Here is a 21,445-nt window from a genome sequence, read left to right on the forward strand (position 1 = left end):
TTGTATTTAATTCTATATATTTGTACGTGTAAAATATTATTCCACAATAAAACAAACCAAATAATAGACGATCGTTTCTATAATTCGAATCGGTCCTCGTTACATTGATTGAATCTTTCCTTTTTTTTTTGTGAGCGATGAGGTCATGAAACACAAACAAAAAGGGGGAGATGTTCGTCTTTGGCTTGTGGGGATAGGGTAAGAGAAACATAGACTGTATACTGGAGTAATAAAACATATGTGTCTGTATATTAGCTTACTCACGACCAATACTTCCGTAATGCCAGCTGTCTCCCCGGGCTTTTTTTTCTGTTTTGTTTTATTTGGGAAAGAGGGGGGAGTGGAAGGGGTTAAAGACATGCTAACTCCCGGATTTCATTTCAGTTCGAATTGTTATATCCTTTATGATCTATGTTAGTTCCGAAAACTTGATATGCAATGAATATTATGTCTGAAAATCCATTATAGTCAGTGAAGGCCAAATAACTACGCCAATGTACATATATCACGAATACCTTTACCGAAGTCTGGAAAAGCAAAGAAATGAATTATGGGTTAGTTATCAGTGAGGAGTTGCAAGTTCTGTTTTTATGCGATTGTTCCAAAATGTGTCTCAAGCCCAACACTAAAGACGGCTTTGTGTATAATATCGATGACTCCGAGCAATAAAAAACCATTCGTTTATTGACAAACATTATAATTTGCTGCTCTTTTGTTGCCTTTCTTTGTTTTTATCGATTACAAATATACTCTGATTGTTAGTTTCTATTATCGTTTGTTTTTTATTTCATATAACCTTTGTTAGTATTATTCTATTCTAGCCTTGTCGTTTATTCCTACGATAAAGCGTCAAAACCAAATGGCACCTCTTTCTCAACAAGTGGTCGACGATTCTGATGAATGCGCTGATCCTCACCAAGGAAGTCTATCTGCACCCACTTCTTTAGATCCATCGATCATATGTCCAGGTAAGCATAAACTCTTCTACCTTGGAGACCAATCAGCAAGCTCTAACAATACATAAATCCAACAATACCAACAACACTAATATACTTTTTAGAAAAATATATTGTGGACTGCAATCTACAGAATGAAAGTGAAAACAATTCTTCAATGGAATCACTAGGGCCTTATCGTTCGACAGTAAGTACATCAGAATACGCTATAAATGTCTCATTAAATTATGTAAAAAAAAAACAACTTATCACGCTTTCAAATAAACTAGTTTTCCTCTACTCGTAGATGGTTTATACTACTTATAGTTGCCCTTCAAGGGTTTCTAGGTCCATTGAGCAGCTCCATATATGTGGGTTTAAAGTTCAATATGTCAAGTGTATATGGTTCTTACAAAGTAAACTCGTCATTTAGGTACCAGCCATTCAACAAGTCAAGCTGTCACTTCATGCGTCTGGAACGGTTATCAATGCAACCATTTCTCTTTATATCTTTACCCTAGGCGTTGCCGTGAGTATAGCAACATTAAAAGTTAAAACAAGGTTTACTAATATAAAAAAAGCCAATGATGTGGGCCGCTCTATCGGAAAGATATGGGCGCCGGTTTGTCTATATTGGTGCAACTTTCATATATGTAGGGTCTACTGTAGGGTGTGCTTTGTCATCAAATATTGGTTTGTTTGTAGCCATGAGAGCCTTACAAGCGGTTGGTGCAAGTGCGGCACAGGCAGTTGGCGCAGGGTGGGTTACCAAGAGATTGTCTGCTTTAATATATATATATTTTAGATATTTGAATGACTTACTTAAAATACCTTTAGAACTGTCTCGGATTTGTTTATGGTTCATGAACGAGGGAATGCTATGGGTCTTTTTTTTCTCGGTCCTTTGGTGGGTCCTGTGGTGGGTCCTATAGCTGGTGGCTACATCAGCGAATGTAATATCCCATTGGCAAGCATTTCCTTCAAGTTACCTAGAAATATTAATACTTTGATGTGTAGATTTGGGATGGAATTACATATTCTGGTTTCTTTCGATTATGGGTGCCTTTATTCTTATACTCCTTGTCTTCTTTCTACCTGAGACTTCTCCAATTATTATCAAAAAACGAGTCGAGGCTAAACAGCGTTTATCAGAATCTCAATCTACTACAGAGTATAAATCCCCGCCTCATGAGCAGCTCATGACGACCTTTATGCGCCCTTTTCGCTTTTTGTGCAAGCCGGTTGTATTACTCGTCTCTTTACCTTATGCTCTTGCATACGGATTCATGTATTTCATGATATCAAGTTTACCACATCAGCTTGCCTACAAATATGGGTTTTCAAGCTCCCAGATTGGACTAGCATATTTAGCCAATGGTCTCGGAAATGTCGTCGGTGCAGTTGGGTCAGGAAAGTACGCAGATTGGTTGCTCAAAAAATTGGACACGAAACAGCAGGAAAGAACACCGGAAGCTCGTTTATCCCCAATGTGGCTAGGTATTTCTTTGCTAGTAGTCGGAGAACTAGTCTACGGGTGGTGTGTATCCAAGACCATTCATATCGGTGTAGTATTGACAGGACTTTTTATATGTAAGTTTAAAACTGGCTTTTAGAGTAAAATCAAGTTTATTTACCTTTATTCAGTACATATAAGCTTGAATTTGTTTATTAATCTATTAATACATATATATATATCTATTTGTACTCTTAGTTGGACTCGGTGTAGGGGTTGTCCAAACTCCTAGTAACTTGTATCTTGTCGATGCCTATCAAGAATACTCGGCTTCTGTTATTAGCGCATCTAATCTTTTACGGTGTACCATGGCAGCATGCACACCTTTATTAGCACCTACAATACTACGGTCTATTGGTAGTGGTTGGGCAATGACTATACTTGCAAGCTTGACCTTAATGAGTACAGGTTGTGTTTTCTCTGTCAGTAGATGGGGAGAAAACATGCGCTACAAATATGCCAAAGACCACTCATGAAATTCGGTACATAGACATTTGCATATATGCATGTAAAAACGCATGCATGAATGTTTACACGTAATTATACAAACTTACCCACGCCAGAGGTTCATACAGCAATGTTTTAATTCTATCATCTTAAAGAGCTGGGCTCAGATACAATGCCATTTATTAATTCCCTAAAACTAAGTAGTATAAAATAGCCTTTTCTTTCTTTCTTTCTTTTTGTGTCATCATTAGACATGTATATGATAGCTATCTCTCTCTCTCTCTCTCTCTCTCTTTATGCATATACATTATATAAATTATATATATATATATATTTATATAGGATATCTGAATATTAACCATTTTTTTTCAAAAAATAATAATAAGGTTTTAATAAACTGGTATATTTGATTTTGATATACAAAAGCAGGTTGTCATCGGTATTTATTTTATTCTTAAAAGAGAAAGAAATATTATTTTTATAATAAATTAGTGTACAGTTAAATAAAAAAGATATGTTGGAATAATTAGAGTGAAAGAAATATATAATAAGGATTTGGAAGTAGATGGTTCTAAAAAGGTATAATGGTATTTAATTGGCATTAAGAGATTGCTGGTGAACTAGACTACTATAGACTCCATTCAACTTAAGTAATTCCCAATGAGTGCCTTGCTCAGCAATGCGACCATCCTTTACAACACAAATATGATCGGCTCCTTGGATAGTAGACAGACGATGGGCAATAGTAATTGTAGTACGACCACCCTCTTCCAAGATATTATCGATAGCTGCTTGTACCAGCTTCTCTGACTCGGAATCCAGAGCAGAAGTAGCCTCATCCAAAAGTAGTACTCGAGGTTTACGAATCAAGGCACGAGCAATTGCAATGCGTTGCTTTTGGCCACCGGATAGCTGAGACCCCTTGTCGCCAACACGAGTGTCATAACCTTGTGGTAAGCTGGTAATAAATGTGTGGATATTGGCAGCACGACAAGCGTCTTCAACCATATCTTGACTAATAGTCTTGTCTTCATCAACACCAAAACGAATGTTTTCACCAATAGTCATATCAAACAAAACTGGTTCCTGACCAACCAAGGACATATGGCTACGAAGGTTACCGAGCGAGTAATTTTTCACATTGTTGTCATCGAGACGGACGGCACCAGTGATAGGGTCATACCAGCGCTGGAGCATACCAATAGTAGTAGACTTGCCACATCCAGAAGCACCAACAAGAGCAATAGTATGGCCGGCCTTTCCTTTAAGATTAAATTCACCGTTAAAGATGGCGATATCAGGGCGAGCGGGGTAACGGAAAGTGATGTCTTCGAAAGTAACATCGCCAGCAATTTGAGAAGATGAAGGCTCGATACCTTCAAGTTCAGGGTCGATTGATGGAACACGATCAAGAACTTCAAAGGCAGCAATAGCAGAGTACTTGGCTTTGGCGAATGTGGAAGTAAAAGTACTTCCGCGACCAACACCCTGAGCAGTAATCATGATACCCATCATAGTAGTGAACATTTGCTGGAAGTTGATTCTACCATCGGCAATCAAGCGCATACCGGCATAAAAAGCTACAGCATTAGTGTAAAGAGTGATACCCTGCTGAAGACCGTAACCGACGGAGGATGTAACAGCCTTGCGTTGGGCGAGCTTGTGAGGGCGATCGGTAGCCTTAAAATACTTCTCTTCAAAATAGGATTGTTTGTTGAGAGCAGCAACTGTACGGATTTCCTTGATGGCTTCACCAGCAACTTCACCACTTTGTTCATTGGCTTTCTTGGTTTTGTCTTCAAATCCACGATGAATTCTTGCTTCATAAGATGTTGCACCAATAATAAAAGGACCCATACAGCAAATAATCAAAGTTAAAAGCCAACTTTGCGAGAAGGCAATAGCAAGACCTATTGTTTTATATATAAAGTATTAGTAATTTATTCATCAAAGATTGCATAGTAAAACTTACCAGTAATAGCAGTAACAATAATTTGAGTAATATCACCCCATGTTTTGGTAACCATTTCGTTTACGTTCTTGGAGTCAATGGCCAGCTTGGAAGTCAGTGCACCGAGACTATGTTCTGGCTCATCATAAAAACCAATTTCCTGACGCATAAAGGCTTCGAAGATTTGACCACGAAGACGCTTAGTAAAGCGCTCACCGGCAACTTCAAAAGAAATAATCTGGAAAGAAAACCCAACAAAGGCAGCAAGACCAAGAACAACGAACAAGAAGGCGTATAGATTGGCACCTTGGAAGGGTCCAGGGGCAATTTTATCAGGTTCGAATGAAAGAATATTAATAACACGAGAGAATACGAGAGCGAAGCAAGGGAAAACTGCACCGGCAATTGCAGCGCCACCGACACCAGTAAATAGCAAGCGCCACTCGGGCTTCATCATTTGAATAACTCTTTTTACAGGAGCCGATTGCTTTTTGGCGGCCTTTTTGATTTCCTTTTCCTTGCGGAGTTTTATTTCAAAGGCATCGATAGAAAGGTTGGTGCTGATCTTGGAGAGAGAGTTGGATGGGACTCTTTCCAAAGCGGCTCTGAATTCCTGCTGGTCTTCTTGTTCTTTCTTGAGTGCCAGTGTTTCTTGCTTCAAAAGTTCTTCATCATCGATTTCTTCTTCAACGTGTCCAATCTGAGTGGTAGCGATTTGCTGCTTGGCAACGAGTCCAGCGTAAACACCATTGAGGGCGAGCAACTCATTGTGAGTACCTTGTTCAACGAGGTCACCTTTATCCATGACAACAATCAAGTCAGCTCTACGAATGGTAGAGAGACGATGGGCAATAACGATGGTTGTACGATCGGCAGCTGCGGCATCTAATGCCTTTTGGACCAGGCGTTCAGACTGGGTATCAAGAGCAGAGGTGGCCTAAAAAGAAAATCATAATAAAAAATTATAAGCACAGCAATAATTTTAATACTATGGTGTGTTACTTACTTCATCTAGTAATAAGATCGAGGGGTTCTTGATAATTGCACGGGCAATAGCAACACGCTGCTTCTGACCACCGGAAAGCATACCACCATGCTCACCAACGAGAGTGTTGTAACCTTCAGGTAATTCAGAGATAAAAGAGTGACAGTTTGCTTTCTTGCATGCTTCGATCATCTCCTCCTTGGGGACATCGCGGAATGCGCCCATAAGCAAGTTCTGGCGAATAGTCATGTTAAACAATACAGGCTCCTGGCTGACAACGCCAATCTGTGTGCGTAACCATGCAACGTTGTAAGACTTGAGATCCTCGCCATCAAGCAGAACCTGACCATCAATGGGATCATAAAAACGCTGGAGAAGTTGGACAGTTGTGGACTTTCCAGAGCCAGAAGGACCAACAAAAGCAACAGTCTGACCTGCGTGGATTTTGATATTGAGATTCTTGAGGATGGGTACATCAGGACGGGTAGGGTAAGTGAATTTAACGTTGCGGAACTCGATATCTCCAGTAATATTGGCTGGTTGGCTGCCTAGGGAAGAGTCGGGATCAATCTCAGGAACACGCTCAATGGTGTCATAAATTTTGTAAGCAGCACCGCAGGCACTAGAGACAGCAGATAGATTTGGTGGCAGCTGCAAAAGAGCCATTGCACCCATAATCATGGCGAAAAAGACGACAAGGACAGTAGGACCATTGAGCTTTCCTTTGATAACAAGCTGGCCACCATACCAGAAAGAGAGGGCATATGTAGCAAAAAGAATAAACATAAAAGCACCAAGACCAAAACCGAGGATCAAACCACGTTTAATACCGGTTTGCTTTGCTTTTTCGAGCTTAATACTGTAGAGTTCAGAGAAACGGGACTGGAGAGAAAAGGAATAGACAGTGCGGATACCAGAGAATACTTGTTCTGCAACGGAACCAGCTTCAGCATAGGAGGTCTGGGTTTTGAGTGTATATTTTGTAATATATACACCCATTATGGCACCCACGCCAGCCATGAAAGGTAATGTGGCCAGCATGACTACAGCAAGCTGCCATCCTTTGACGAAAGCGACGATGAATCCGGTGACGAACTGAGCGATAGCGGTTGTAAAAAGGCCGAATTTTTCAGAAATACCGTCTTGGATCAATTGAGTGTCTGTGGCCAGACGAGTGTTGAGAGAACCATCTTCGGCCTTGTCGAACCAGGACATGTCTTGACGGAGGATGGCGTGGACATACATTTGACGAATTCGGCGGGCCTGGTTCTCGCCACTTAGAACCCAGCAAGTGTTTCCGACATAAGCAGCGATCATAATACCGGTTCCCATGTACACGAAGACAAGAATCAATCCCATGGTTTTATCCACTAGAGTTTCTGGATGGTACAAGGCAGTCTGAAGCTCTGTCAAGAACTTTCCGAGAATGATAATTGAAATTGGTTGAATGGCACCAATACATGTTGAGCAGATAAGGGCGATAATGACCATGATCTTGTCCATAGTTGTTGAATATTTGAATATAGCCCATATTTGGACCGCAGGTTCCTTGACCTTCTTTTTCTTTTTCTTCTTGCCAGATTCATCGAGCTCCTCAGATTCTTTAGAGTCTGCTGCGGGTTTTATTTCAGAAAGGGCTTCGAATTCGTGAAGATCGGTTTTTTCGTCCATTTCAATTGAAGTAATCTGGGTGATAACTTCACCCTTGAAGGTTCGACTTGTAGATGTTGACCGTCGACTTTCGTCTGAAGCTGCCATTGTTTGAAACAGATATGAACAGCTGTAGATGAGTTAATTGAGTGTGTTTATATTGTTATTATTATCCTTTAAAAGAAAAGAAGAGGTAGTGGATCTGACAAACAGTAAAGAGTAAATATAAATAAATATAAATATTTTATAAATTTGTGCGAATCGACTGGGTATTTATATGATTTTGTTCCTAGCAGAACTTGTATTTGGGACCTGATATTCTGACCAATCATAATGAATACCGAAATATTTAGAGAGACCAAAAAAAATAACCCATAAATCTCTTTTTTCTTTTATTCTCTTTTTTTTTGGCGGACGGGCCCAGGCTTGTTGGTTGTGAGACAAAGGTTATTCTTGAGTAAATTTAATGGATATGAACTTCTTATAGCACACCTACATACCCCATCCCTGTTTCACATACCACTTGTATAAAACCTATGATACACGTAACACATATCCCATTTATAAATTATTTCCAAAGATGAAAAGTAATAATAAAGTCTCACACCTCACTGAGATTTGTTCAAGTTCAGCTTAAAAAATGGCTTGAGGTTTTAAACGGCTCTACTTTCTTTATAGGGAACATGGACGACGAACAAAGATACTCCAACCTAGGTTGCCAAGTGTAAAGGTTATTGGAGGTGCAAGTAAAAAAAAATTATTATGTTTCAAAAATTTTGTAAATTTCGGCTGCTTCAACATTCAAACATCTAACCTTTTTGTTAAATGCTTAGATACTGAGTTTTCTATTCTTCAGATTTATTACAGCCAATCATTATTGTAAACCACCGCTAAATCAAAAATCAAGCATTAAAAGCCGTTGAAACCCCTGTTATGTATTATTTAAATGAATATACATTTTTGCCCTGATTGCTGACGGTTACTACAGAAATATAATCATATCTAATAGAATTTTTCTTTAATTTAGCGAGAGTAATACTAACAGCGGTTTGGTATATTCAATTTATTATATCTATAAGAGCATAATTAAAAAAGATGTCTATCAACTACAAATTTTGGCATGTCACTTAGAATATGCTTTGATACTGCAAAAAAAAAATCAATGAACTCTATCCAATAAAGTACTCTTTTTTCTAGTTCTCTGCGAACTTTCACTAATGTCAGACCTTTGTAGCAACTAATATTAAGGTAAGTTACTCGAAAAATACTTTTTTTCTTTTTTGTAATACATCATTTCGTACGCTCTGATCTGCATTTTACAGTATTAAAATTAAGATTTAATATTCCCTCCAATAGAAACGACTGTAGCGCTAACAGCTTCTATATCTGAAATAAAAGGCAGTGGTGTGATTTGTACTTGATTTCTAGGAATTTGAAGTAAAAATTCGGACCTTTTCAGGTTTCTCTCAGACACAACTATTTTAACTCCAGGCGTTTTTTAAATGTGTTCACCTTGTCATTTTTTCCTAGATTAGTGTTTCAATTCTCAATTTTTTTATTCACTTTTCTCTATGTCGGTTATCTATAAATTTGCATACCAACCACTTGGACCTCTTTTGTCGGTTTATTTTTTACCATTTACTTCATTTTACTAACCGAAAATTAAGCTTTTGGTAAGATTTGCTAACTTTTTACCAAACTTCTGTTCACATCATACTAAGTGGTTTTTATATATTTTTAAACAAGGTTTCTTTTGACCACAACAAGCTAATCAAAAGAAATAAGTTGATTGACGTTATCCATATTGCCTATTTTTGTTTCACCTCTACCGTTAACCTTTTCTGGCCATGGCAATAAAGAAGCATTTCTAGATATACAAAACAAATAAACTCTGAAGGACATTGAAATAAGCTACAAAAATAATCTACTAAAGCCAATTATTTTTCCAGTTATTATAATAAACTCAAATCAGTTTATTTATCATAAGTATTAATGTAATGTTCTTAAATGAAAAAAAAATCGACGAAGGAGATTAAAGTGGTTGCTATAGAAATTTATAGATAGCCGACATAGAGAAAAGTGAATAAAAATAATCGAGAATTGATAAATTCTGACATTTAAGCGTAGTGTTTCTGAAGTTAAAAATGACAAAGTCTGAAATAAAGTTGAAGGTCCGCGTTTTTTTTTGAAAGGGTCCAAAAACCAAGTAAAAATATTGTACAACCCGGTCTTTCTCGGCCATTTTGAAGCGCGTCCTTCTTGGGATATTGGCTTCACGTGTATTCCCTATCCTAATAGCAGAGGTAAAGGGCACTTTTTGAAGGTTGTTCAAGAAATGTTTTTTTTTAAACCATTCTCACTATCCAGGGTGCCGAAAATTCCGGCTTTTTAACCAATACAAATGCTTCAAACATAAAATATACAAATATAAAAAAAGTCTATCAGACAGATAGGTTTGGATTGGTAACACCAGCTACGAAATAACCAAGAGATCGTATGTAGAGAGATGAACTTTCATCCATATTTAGATGATTTATATATATACATGCTTATGTGTGTATTATATACTTCATCACAAATCAGTTTGTTGCGCAATAAGCAGAGATAACGAAGTAACATCTATATAGATAGAATAAATCTTAGCTTCATATATCCAAAAGCTTGTTATACAGGTAGTTTAATTTCTATTAATACAAAGTAGAAAATACTTTCAGGAATTATAGAAAGTGTAGATAGAGTGAATAGTAGTACACTGACTGTATCATAAAGAGAGTACCATCAGATCAGATCCAAGGCTCAGCATTTTTCTTATAACAGATCACCTTTTTCTTTTACATTCTTTTATATTCTTTCCTTTTTAGAGAAGTAAAAAAAGAAAAGAAAAGGCAAAGATTTTTTGGATTTATAGCCTTTTTTTTGCAAGAAATAATAATACCAGATATACTTCCTATGTTAGGGGATCAATATATATATACATCTTTTTAAAATATGCTGTGGCCCATAAAGGTTTGCGTATACATGTGTGCTAACGAGTATAAACTCCCTGTCGTTGATCTTTGCAAATTCATTCTGTGAAAAATGAAATAATTCGCTCGTTCAACTCAAATTCAATATCATTCAGTGTGATGTGTCATTTTTTCTTTTCTAGTTACTCAAATCATATTATCATTCCATAATTGGACAGCAAGTTTACAGTATGATACACACGGTCATATCCGCCGAGGTGCTCTCACAAACCGGCAAACCACTATCCACGAGCTGTAAATAAGTGACGAATATATATATATATATATATATATATCAGTTAAGAAACCCTTGGCTTACTTGGAATACTTGGTCTACTGTACTCCATTAATAACATATTATAATAAACTACAATTTTGAATCGAATGTTAACAAACATAGTGATGTTATTATGTGTATTAGTATATGAAACTACCCAGGAAAATAGCAGGGCAACAATAACAATAACAATAATGGTAATGGTAATGGTAATGGTAACAATTAAACCAATTATAAATCTACAAGAAAAGAAGGATATAAAGATTATTTGTAGATGTATGGCTCATCCTTCATCAACACCAAAAGAACAATGGCTTATACACTTGACCGAATATCTGATGTAAAAATGTGTGCTACGTTGTTAAGATATTAGTTACAACTAAATAGGTTTAAATGAATAATTTTGACATAAAGTCTTTATAAACTGGTACGATCATGTCAATCATACCAGTATAGTAAAAGTATCTCTACAATACTTAAGTTCTTCCTACGTAAAATGTTTCTGAGATATGGCTAGATCAATTTACTATTATCTATAATCAAGGAATAGTTTTTGCTTTGTAGGATGCCCGACAAGTCGGGAATCTGGCTTGCGCAACGAAGCGGGATACATAAGCATCAATTTCTGGGATACTTTGATTGAATGCATATCATTAACCTGTGTGGCCAACTTCTGTGTATCCAAATAGATAGGCGAACCTTCACGTATATAGAATCTCGTTTTTGAGCTACTCTTCATTTAAGGACAAAAGAAGGGCCGTGTTTTTGTGTTTAAAAGTTACTGATTTACTTAATATATATAAATAAAGACCTTTGGCTAATCAAACGCTTAAAGTTGTACAAAGCAATATCTAAATAAAGGTTTTATCTTGAAAATTTCAACTTTTATCAATGTTTCTATAGAAAGATTACTTCTTAGAATATGCTGTTCACCAGCGTGCGAGGGAATTATCGAGGGAATTGACAAATATATCCATTTGGAATCGAATAAATTACTATGAAAAGTAATTTTTCTTTCAATTCCCTCGATAATTCTCTCGTACGCTGGTAAACAGCACAATACGCAATTCTATATTAATAAAGTACTCCAAGAGCACCTTTAACCTTTAACCATTCAAGCTAAAACACGACTTTAATTTCTGGAAACATAAATTGATTTTGATTGGCTGTGACATTGATTGTCGGAAACACTGTAAAACAAGGAGCAAGTAATCGTGTCTGGATCAAATTGATCGAACAAAACTAGTCATTATTAAGTCTATCTTAAGAGCTCTATATTGAATGATGGACCCACAAACAGGCAAGTATAAATATATGCAATTGTTACATGAAGTCTCTAGATATGTGCCTAATTGTATTATAAACAAGTACCCTCATGTTATAGTTATAAACCCTGACTAATTCTGGTACATACCAAGTCATATATTGCGAACAAAAGGCCAATGTAATAACTAACTAGAGTCAGGGTGCATTTAAAAGTAAAAGCTAACCAATATTTCCTATGTGATGTGATATACACAACTATAAGCTCAGTTCATCCTCCTGTTTTATACATATTGGACGTTATGCTACACAGCGTATTACAACATTGCATGAAAAGAAAAGCAAAATGCATCTATAGCGCTACACTTAAACTTTAATATGACAATCCAAATCAAGAAAATGTAGCTGATATAAAACTATCAACAGTTTGTCTGGTAAAAGCAGGGAAGAGTTTTGAGATTTAAACTAATAACGAGTTAAATAACATTAACTTTGACAAAATGAATGTTACCTACTAAGGACCAGCTAATATTGTATTATTTGAAGTGTAATTGAGAAAATACAAAGAGAAGAAAAAATAGGAGAGAGCGGGTGTTATTGAATTCACTTTAGCTTATAAGGTTTCTTATGAGCAACAGTAACTGCAATAATAGATGTCAATTTGTTTTAAGGTAAGTCAAAGTATGTCTCTAAAATATGAATTTTAGTTACATGATCAAGCATTATATTATACATCGCAGCTTGGCCAGCTATAATAGCAAGCCTTTTCTATCCCTTCAATATCTCACAATGTATAGTAATAAAACCACGAATAAAGACTTTTATTCAATTCTTGTCTAATAATTTAGGATAATTGTATAATGTATACCTCAGTTTGTTTATAGACTCTTGCGTATATATACACCATTAATATATAGTTAACTAAAAGGTTTGGCTTTTCATATTCTATTTGCTTTAAATTTAAATGGTTCAAAATGTATTCAGAGACTGTGTAGTATAGTGTGAAAATTGTATTTTATCGCTTTTTATTAATGAGCGGTTTATTAAATAAATTATTGTACAGAAGAAGTAAGTATACAAGATATTAAAGGTAGATTATACGGATATTCTGAAATATAGTAGTTAAGAGGTGGTAAAGTGTTATTCTAGTTTAAATGGTCTAATTTAGTTGGCATTCAGAGACTGCTGGTGGACTAAACTACTGTAAGCACCATTCAACTTAAGTAATTCCCAATGAGTGCCTTGCTCAGCAATGCGACCATCCTTTACAACACAAATATGATCGGCTCCTTGGATAGTAGACAGACGATGGGCAATAGTAATTGTAGTACGGCCACCCTCTTCCAAGATATTATCGATAGCTGCTTGTACCAGCTTCTCTGACTCGGAATCCAGAGCAGAAGTAGCCTCATCCAAAAGTAGTACTCGAGGTTTACGGATCAAGGCACGGGCAATTGCAATACGTTGCTTTTGGCCACCGGATAACTGAGATCCCTTGTCGCCAACACGAGTGTCATAACCTTGTGGTAAGCTGGTAATAAATGTGTGGATATTGGCAGCACGACAAGCGTCTTCAACCATATCTTGACTAATAGTCTTGTCTTCATCAACACCAAAACGGATGTTTTCACCAATAGTCATATCAAACAAAACTGGTTCCTGACCAACCAAGGACATATGGCTACGAAGGTTACCGAGCGAGTAATTTTTCACATTGTTGTCATCGAGACGGACGGCACCAGTGATAGGGTCATACCAGCGCTGGAGCATACCAATAGTAGTAGACTTGCCACATCCAGAAGCACCAACAAGAGCAATAGTATGGCCGGCCTTTCCTTTAAGATTGAATTCACCGTTGAAGATGGCGATATCAGGGCGAGCGGGGTAACGGAAAGTGATATCTTCGAAAGCAACATCGCCAGCAATTTGAGAAGATGAAGGCTCGATACCTTCAAGTTCAGGGTCGATTGATGGAACACGATCAAGAACTTCAAAGGCGGCAATAGCAGAGTACTTGGCTTTGGCGAATGTGGAAGTAAAAGTACTTCCGCGACCAACACCCTGAGCAGTAATCATGATACCCATCATAGTAGTGAACATTTGCTGGAAGTTGATTCTACCATCGGCAATCAAGCGCATACCGGCATAGAAAGCTACAGCATTAGTGTAAAGAGTGATACCCTGCTGAAGACCGTAACCGACGGAGGATGTAACAGCCTTGCGTTGGGCGAGCTTGTGAGGGTGGTCGGTAGCCTTGAAATACCTATCTTCAAAGTGCACTTGTTTGTTGAGAGCAGCAACTGTGCGGATTTCTTTGATAGCTTCACCAGCGACTTCACCACTTTGTTCATTGGCTTTCTTAGTTTTGTCTTCAAATCCACGATGAATTCTTGCTTCATAAGAGGTTGCGGTAATAATAAAAGGAGCCATGCAGCAAATGATCAAAGTCAGAAGCCAACTTTGCGAGAAGGCAATAGCAAGACCTATTGTTTTATATATATATATAAAGTATTAGTAATTTATTCATCAAAGATTGCATAGTAAAACTTACCAGTAATAGCAGTAACAATAATTTGAGTAATATCACCCCATGTTTTGGTAACCATTTCGTTTACGTTCTTGGAGTCAATGGCCAGTTTGGAAGTCAGTGCACCGAGACTATGTTCTGGCTCATCATAAAAACCAATCTCTTGGCGCATAAAGGCGTCGAAAATCTGACCACGGAAACGCTTAGTAAAGCGCTCACCGGCAACTTCAAAAGAAATAATCTGGAAAGAGAAACCAGCAAAGGCGGCAAAACCAAGAACGAGGAACAAAAAGGCATACAGATTGGCACCTTGGAAAGGTCCAGGGGCAATTTTGTCGGTTTCAAATGAAAGAATATTAGTAACACGAGAGAAAATGAGAGCGAAGCAAGGAAAAACTGCACCAGCAATTGCAGCTCCACCGACACCAGTAAGCAACAAGTGCCACTCAGGTTTCATCATTTGAATAACTCTTCTGACAGGAGCAGATTGCTTCTTGGCAGCCTTCTTGGTTTCCTTTTGCTTGCGGAGTTTGACTTCAAAGGCATCGATCGAAATGTTGGTGCTGATCTTGGAGAGAGAGTTGGATGGAATCTTTTCCAAAGTAGCCCTGAATTCTTGTTGGTTTGCTTGTTCTTTCTTTAATTCCATGGTTTCTTGCTTCAAAAGTTCTTCGTCGTCAATCTCTTCTTCAACATGTCCAATTTGAGTGGTAGCGATTTGCTGCTTGGCAACGAGTCCAGCGTAAACACCATTGAGGGCGAGCAACTCATTGTGAGTACCTTGTTCAACGAGGTCACCTTTATCCATGACAACAATCAAGTCAGCTCTACGAATGGTAGAGAGACGATGGGCAATAACGATGGTTGTACGATCGGCAGCTGCGGCATCTAATGCTTTCTGGACCAGACGTTCAGATTGGGTATCAAGAGCAGAGGTGGCCTAAAAGAAAAAAGAAAGAAATTATAAGTATAATAATAAATATCAATAATATGTGTTACTTACTTCATCCAGTAGTAAGATCGAGGGGTTCTTGATAATAGCACGGGCAATAGCAACACGCTGCTTCTGACCACCGGAAAGCATACCACCATGCTCACCAACAAGAGTGTTGTAGCCTTCAGGTAATTCAGAGATAAAAGAGTGACAGTTTGCTTTCTTGCATGCTTCGATCATCTCCTCCTTGGGGACATCGCGGAATGCGCCCATAAGCAAGTTCTGGCGAATAGTCATGTTAAACAATACAGGCTCCTGACTGACGACACCAATCTGTGTGCGTAACCACGCGACGTTGTAAGACTTGAGATCCTCGCCATCAAGCAGAACCTGACCATCAATTGGATCATAAAAGCGCTGGAGAAGCTGGACACTTGTGGACTTTCCGGATCCAGAAGGACCGACAAAGGCAACAGTCTGACCTGGACGGATTTTGAGGTTGAGATTCTTGAGGATGGGTACATCAGGACGGGTGGGGTAAGTGAATTTAACGTTGCGGAACTCGATATCTCCAGTAATCTTGGCTGGTTGGCTGCCTAAGGAAGAGTCGGGATCGATTTCAGGAACACGTTCAATGGTTTGATAGACTTTATAAGCAGCACCGCAGGCACTGGATACAGCAGACAGATTTGGTGGCAGCTGCAAAAGGGCCATGGCACCCATAATCATGGCAAAAAAGACAACAAGGACGGTAGGACCATTGAGCTTTCCTTGGATAACAAGCTGGCCACCATACCAGAAAGAGAGAGAATATGTAGCAAAGAGAGTAAACATAAAAGCACCAAGGCCAAGACCGAGGATCATGCCACGCTTGATACCGGTTTGCTTTGCTTTTTCGAGCTTAATACTGTAGAGTTCAGAGAAACGGGACTGGAGAGAGAAGGAATAGACAGTGCGGATACCAGAGAATACTTGTTCGGCAACAGAACCAGCTTCAGCATAGGAGGTCTGGGTCTTGAGTGTATATTTTGTGATAAATATACCCATTACTGCACCCACACCAGCCATGAAAGGCAATGTAGCCAACATGACAACAGCAAGATGCCATCCTTTGATGAAAGCGACGATGAATCCGGTGACAAACTGGGAGATAGCGGTCACGAAAAGGCCGAATTTTTCAGAAATACCGTCTTGGATCAATTGGGTGTCTGTGGCCAGACGAGTGTTGAGAGAACCATCTTCAGCCTTGTCGAACCAGGACATGTCTTGACGGAGGATTGCGTGGACATACATTTGACGAATTCGGCGGGCCTGGTTCTCGCCACTTAGAACCCAGAAAGTATTTCCGACGTAGGCGGCAATCATAACACCAGTTCCCATGTACACAAAGACAAGAATCAATCCCATGGTTTTATCCAATAGTGTTTCGGGATGAGCCAGGGCAGTTTGAAGCTCTGTCAAGAACTTTCCAAGGATGATTACAGAAATTGGCTGAATGGCACCAATACAGATTGAGCAGATGATGGCGATAATGACCATGAACTTGTCCATAGGTGTCGAGTATTTGAACATAGCCCATAGCTTGACTGAAGGTTCCTTAACCTTCTTTTTCTTTTTCTTCTTTCCAGATTCATCGAGTTCCTCAGATTCTTCAGTATTTACTGCAGGTTTTATTTCAGCAAGAGCTTCTAATTCGTGGATATTGGCTTTTTCGTCTATTTCGACCGAAGTGATTTCGGTGATAACTTCACCCTTGACGGTTCGACCCGTCGATGTTGACCGTCGACTTTCGTCTGAAGCTGTCATTGTTTGTAGCAGATATGAGCAGCTGTAGACAGATTACTTGAGTGTGATGGTAAGACTATAATCTTTTAAAGTGAAAAAAAAGAGTAGCTGATCCGACAAGCAGTAAAATGTAAATATTTATAAAAATGAGGTTTTTACAAATTTGTGCGAATCGACTGGGTATTTATAAGATTTTGTTCACGGCAGAATTTGTATTTGGAACCTGATATTTTGACCAATCATAACGAATACCGAAATATTTAGACCGACGAAACAAAATAACCCATTTATCTTTTTTTTTTTTTTTTTCTAAGCGGACTAGTCTTGGCTTGTTGGTGGTAAGACAAAGATTATTCTTAAATAAGCCAAGTGACTATGAATTTTTTGCACCACACCTACAAAGCTCTCCTTCTTCGCGCACAACTGATATATAGAACCAATTATACAGGTAACATTTATCCCATTTATGAATTTATTTCCAAAGGCGAAAGGTAACAATACAACTCAGTCTTGTTTGGCGGTTGTAAGGCGTGTTCTTCTTTGGATATAGGGTTCACGTGTATTCAATATCCGAGTCCCAAAGATAAAAGAACACTTTTTGGATGATGCTCAACAAATGTATACTCTATTTTTTTTTGAATCATTCTTGTTATTCAAGAAGCCGATAATGCCCGTAGTATAATCATTGTGGTTGATTCAAACGCAAAATACAAGAGATTTTTAAAAAAAGAAAAGTCTGCCAAAAAGATGGTTTTGGACTGGTAGCACAGACTAAAAAAAGAACCAAGAGATCGTATATTGAGAGATAGATTTACGTCCATATTTAGATGATTTGTATATATATATTACTTTATTAAAAATTCACTATCAGCTATATAGGTATGTGAATGTATATAGATTTTAATCACAAATCAGTTTGTCGCGCAGTAAGAAAAAGAAAAAGAAAAGAAAAGAAGTAGAGCAAAATATATGTAAAAGGAGTAAGCCTTGAGTTTTAAAGGTATATGCTTGTTATACAAGTGGTTTGATTACTATTGGCTTGAGGTGGAAGATGTATCCAGGAATCATATAAAGAAAGTGTAGATAGAGTGAATAGTAGTACACAGACTGCGTTATAAAGAGACAACCATCAGATCAAGCTTTTAGGGGAATATCTGGAGATCAGACCCACGGCTCAGCATTTTTCTTATCTATTCTTTTATATTCTTTTTTTTTTCCTTAAATATACATATATAATATCTAGACTTACATTATTCTGTTGTACGTAATGATACCAAAGATACTACCTATATAAGGAGGATCAAATAGATACGTCTTCAATGCTTCTATAGCCAACGAATGGCTTGCGTATGTGTGTGTGTGTGTGTGTGTACGCTGACGAGTATTAATTCCCAAACATCGATCTGTGTAAATTTGTTCTTTCTGAGAAACGGAATCATTCGTCTGTTCAACTTAAATTCAATATTATTCAGTGTGTTTTGTCGTCTTTTCATTTATGGTCATACAAAACATACCTTTACCCCCTAATAAGTCATTAAGGTCAGAGCATGTTACACACGGTCACGTCCGCCGAAGCGCTCTCACAGAGAGAAAGGCCATTATCCACGAGCTATAGATCGGTGACGAGTATATATATAACCGTCAAGAAACCCTTGGATTATTTGGAACACTTGGACACTTTTTTGACATTACTGACACTCTTATTGTATGCTAAATTACTGAAATCAAATTATATGCTGTGTATTAGTATACAAAAATATCCAAGAATAATAAAAAAAATAGCAAAATGATAAGGCTAATGATAATGATAATGATAATGGTAACAAGTAGTCTAATTATAAACCTACTAGAAAAAGAATAACACGAATGTCCTTTGAAGAGCTATGGTCCATTCTTGATATACCTCAAAAGAATGATATTTCATACATCTCACTGCAGATCTGATGTAGAAATAGATACTACAGTATTGAAAGACTAGTTGCAATTTGCAGTTAAATAGGTTCAATTGAGTAATTTTGACGTAAAGACTTTGTGAATTGACTTGATTATGACAGTAAAGTAATACCATATTTACATTCAAGTCCTTACTATGTAAGAGGTATCTGGAATACGACTAGATCAATCAATTATAATCGACAATCAAAAAATAAATGGCTTTTGTTTTTCTGGGATGCCCGACAAGTCGGAAACCTGGCTTGCACAACAAAGCGGGATACATAAGCATCGATTCCTGGGATACTCTGTTTGACCACACATTTTTCTATCTGTGGGGCCAACTTCTGTGTATACAAATAGATAGGCAAGTATTCACTTGCATAGAAGCTTGTTTTAGAGCTACTCTCCATTCAAGGACAAAAGAAGGGCCGTGTTTTTATGCTGTATGGTCACCAACTTGCTTAATATAGATAAATATCTACATATTTGTGTATAAATAGTCTTGGGTCACATCTATTTAGGATTTATTCTTATTATTCTATTTTGTTGGATCAGAAAACCCATTATGTATATATAAATATGCACACTTCATGAAGGTTGATAATACACCAATGCACTTATGAGTTTATGAATGAATTGACGCACTAGAGCCTATTGTGCACTTGTTTGGCATACAAAGAATACATAGGTATGCATACAAACGTTCAATTGTGATGTTGAACTTTCTGTGTGTGTGCACCAGAAAAGAAGTCTCGGTCTGAAATGCAATAATTTATCCGAGAAATAGTGTTTGCACCTCATCTATTTGATCATTGATTCTTCAAATGTCTCTCTGTCTAACCGGGGCATTCATCCACCTTTTGTCAGGATCAAGGAGCTTTTACATATATATATCAATAGCCTATTTATAATTTACATAATTAAGAAACGCCACCCATGAACTCAATATAACGGCAATAAACCCGTCTCAAAAATAAATCAAAGAATATTATTAAACCATATGGTGCCACTCATTATTATAGAAAATCATAAATACAAGGAGGAATACGTTCTGTATGTAGAATATTGGTTAAAGAAATACACATCTTTAACCTCAAGCTCGCTTCATATTGTTTGATTAACATGTCTCACTTAATACTAGATGGATAATGCACCAGACAAGAAAGCCTTATTTAGTCCTCTTGTAACTATGATGTGTGCCCATTATTATTACAGTTTCAAAGTTAAAGTTAATATTATTTATTTATTATTATTAGTTTGGTACGATATATCTAGCTACAGTGAAAAATATAGTATTTTGACAGTGCTGGAATTTTCTTAATACCAGCTACAAAATAACCAACAGATATATATGCCGTAAATAAGAATTAAATTATAAAATAGTGTCGGTCTTGACATAAACAGCAAAGGTCGCTCTTTATTATTATTATATTTCAAACAAAAAATGACCATGGGAATCTTTAACGTTAATCCATTACGATAATATATAGTACATATGACCAAGTTGTAAAATGGTTACAGGTCACATCTACAATAAACCCAAATATTTTAGTTTCTTTTTATACGTCTCTTAAAACAGCTATTATATGATACGTGTTAATATGTCAATTATAATCAGTCTAGTCGTTACTACGCATACCTGGTAAAAGTCCTTTATATAGTGTTTTCATACAAACTTATTTAAATCCTCCGCGTTAGCTGACAGCCGAGTAAAAGCAATGACAGATAAACAGATATCAGACTAGGTTGCTCAGATCCAGCCCAAAATGTCTACTAAATATGATTGATTGTCGCAATAAAAGATTCTTATATTTGTTTAAATTCCAAAGGGAATAATTGAATGTTATTATAATCTTGTAAAAATACATATGCTTGCTTTTTGGGACTTTCCATAAAAGCTCAAGAAATTATAAAAAAAAAAGTTGCTAAAATCATTGATAAAAATACTCATGAGTTATAAGAGATATTTACAGACTTATCAAACAAGTTACTGCCACTGCCACTAAGAAAAATAGCAGAAAGAGTAAAGGGTTTGTCTTAGAAGGCCATTTACTATATAAAGTTTTGTTTAAAAAGAAAGGCTTAATTAGCCCTGATGTCTCTATAATAAAACTTGTACATATCCACCCACTATTAGACACATTTAATTCCGGCTTAACGCAAGTAATTCATTTGTAAGAATATCTTTTTTTTTCTTGTTTAAAAGTGTTAATATCTGAAATTTCCCCCTTTATATAT

At 37.1% G+C, this 21,445-nt stretch overlaps 3 protein-coding genes across 3 annotated transcripts; 1 reads left to right on the forward strand and 2 right to left on the reverse strand.

Annotated features, from left to right (window-relative positions):
• Window positions 1-1,225: 1,225 nt before the first annotated feature.
• Window positions 1,226-2,924, forward strand: PHYBLDRAFT_116803 (hypothetical protein; the record flags this gene model as incomplete). The annotated part of the gene is made up of 6 exons (XM_018428544.1): window positions 1,226-1,306; window positions 1,369-1,464; window positions 1,517-1,695; window positions 1,773-1,888; window positions 1,953-2,525; window positions 2,647-2,924. Coding segments are annotated over 6 exons (1,323 nt in total), but the record flags the coding sequence as incomplete, so codon positions are not given.
• Window positions 2,925-3,486: 562 nt separating this feature from the next.
• On the reverse strand, window positions 3,487-7,502 carry PHYBLDRAFT_117023 (hypothetical protein; the record flags this gene model as incomplete). The annotated part of the gene is made up of 3 exons (XM_018428560.1): window positions 3,487-4,805; window positions 4,868-5,783; window positions 5,853-7,502. The coding sequence occupies 3 exons, from the start codon at window positions 7,500-7,502 to the stop codon at window positions 3,487-3,489; spliced, it is 3,885 nt and encodes a 1,294-aa protein (XP_018287002.1).
• A 5,522-nt stretch (window positions 7,503-13,024) lies between these two features.
• Window positions 13,025-17,374, reverse strand: PHYBLDRAFT_32052 (hypothetical protein). The gene is made up of 3 exons (XM_018439989.1): window positions 15,557-17,374; window positions 14,578-15,493; window positions 13,025-14,509 (listed from the first exon to the last, which is right to left on the reverse strand). Exons 1-3 carry the CDS (start codon window positions 17,291-17,293, stop codon window positions 13,191-13,193), a joined length of 3,972 nt encoding a protein of 1,323 aa, XP_018287003.1. The 5' UTR covers window positions 17,294-17,374; the 3' UTR covers window positions 13,025-13,190.
• Between the last annotated feature and the right edge of the window lie 4,071 nt (window positions 17,375-21,445).

Source organism: Phycomyces blakesleeanus (genome assembly GCF_001638985.1).
Source record: "Phycomyces blakesleeanus NRRL 1555(-) unplaced genomic scaffold PHYBLscaffold_23, whole genome shotgun sequence".
Lineage (NCBI taxonomy): Eukaryota > Fungi > Mucoromycota > Mucoromycetes > Mucorales > Phycomycetaceae > Phycomyces > Phycomyces blakesleeanus.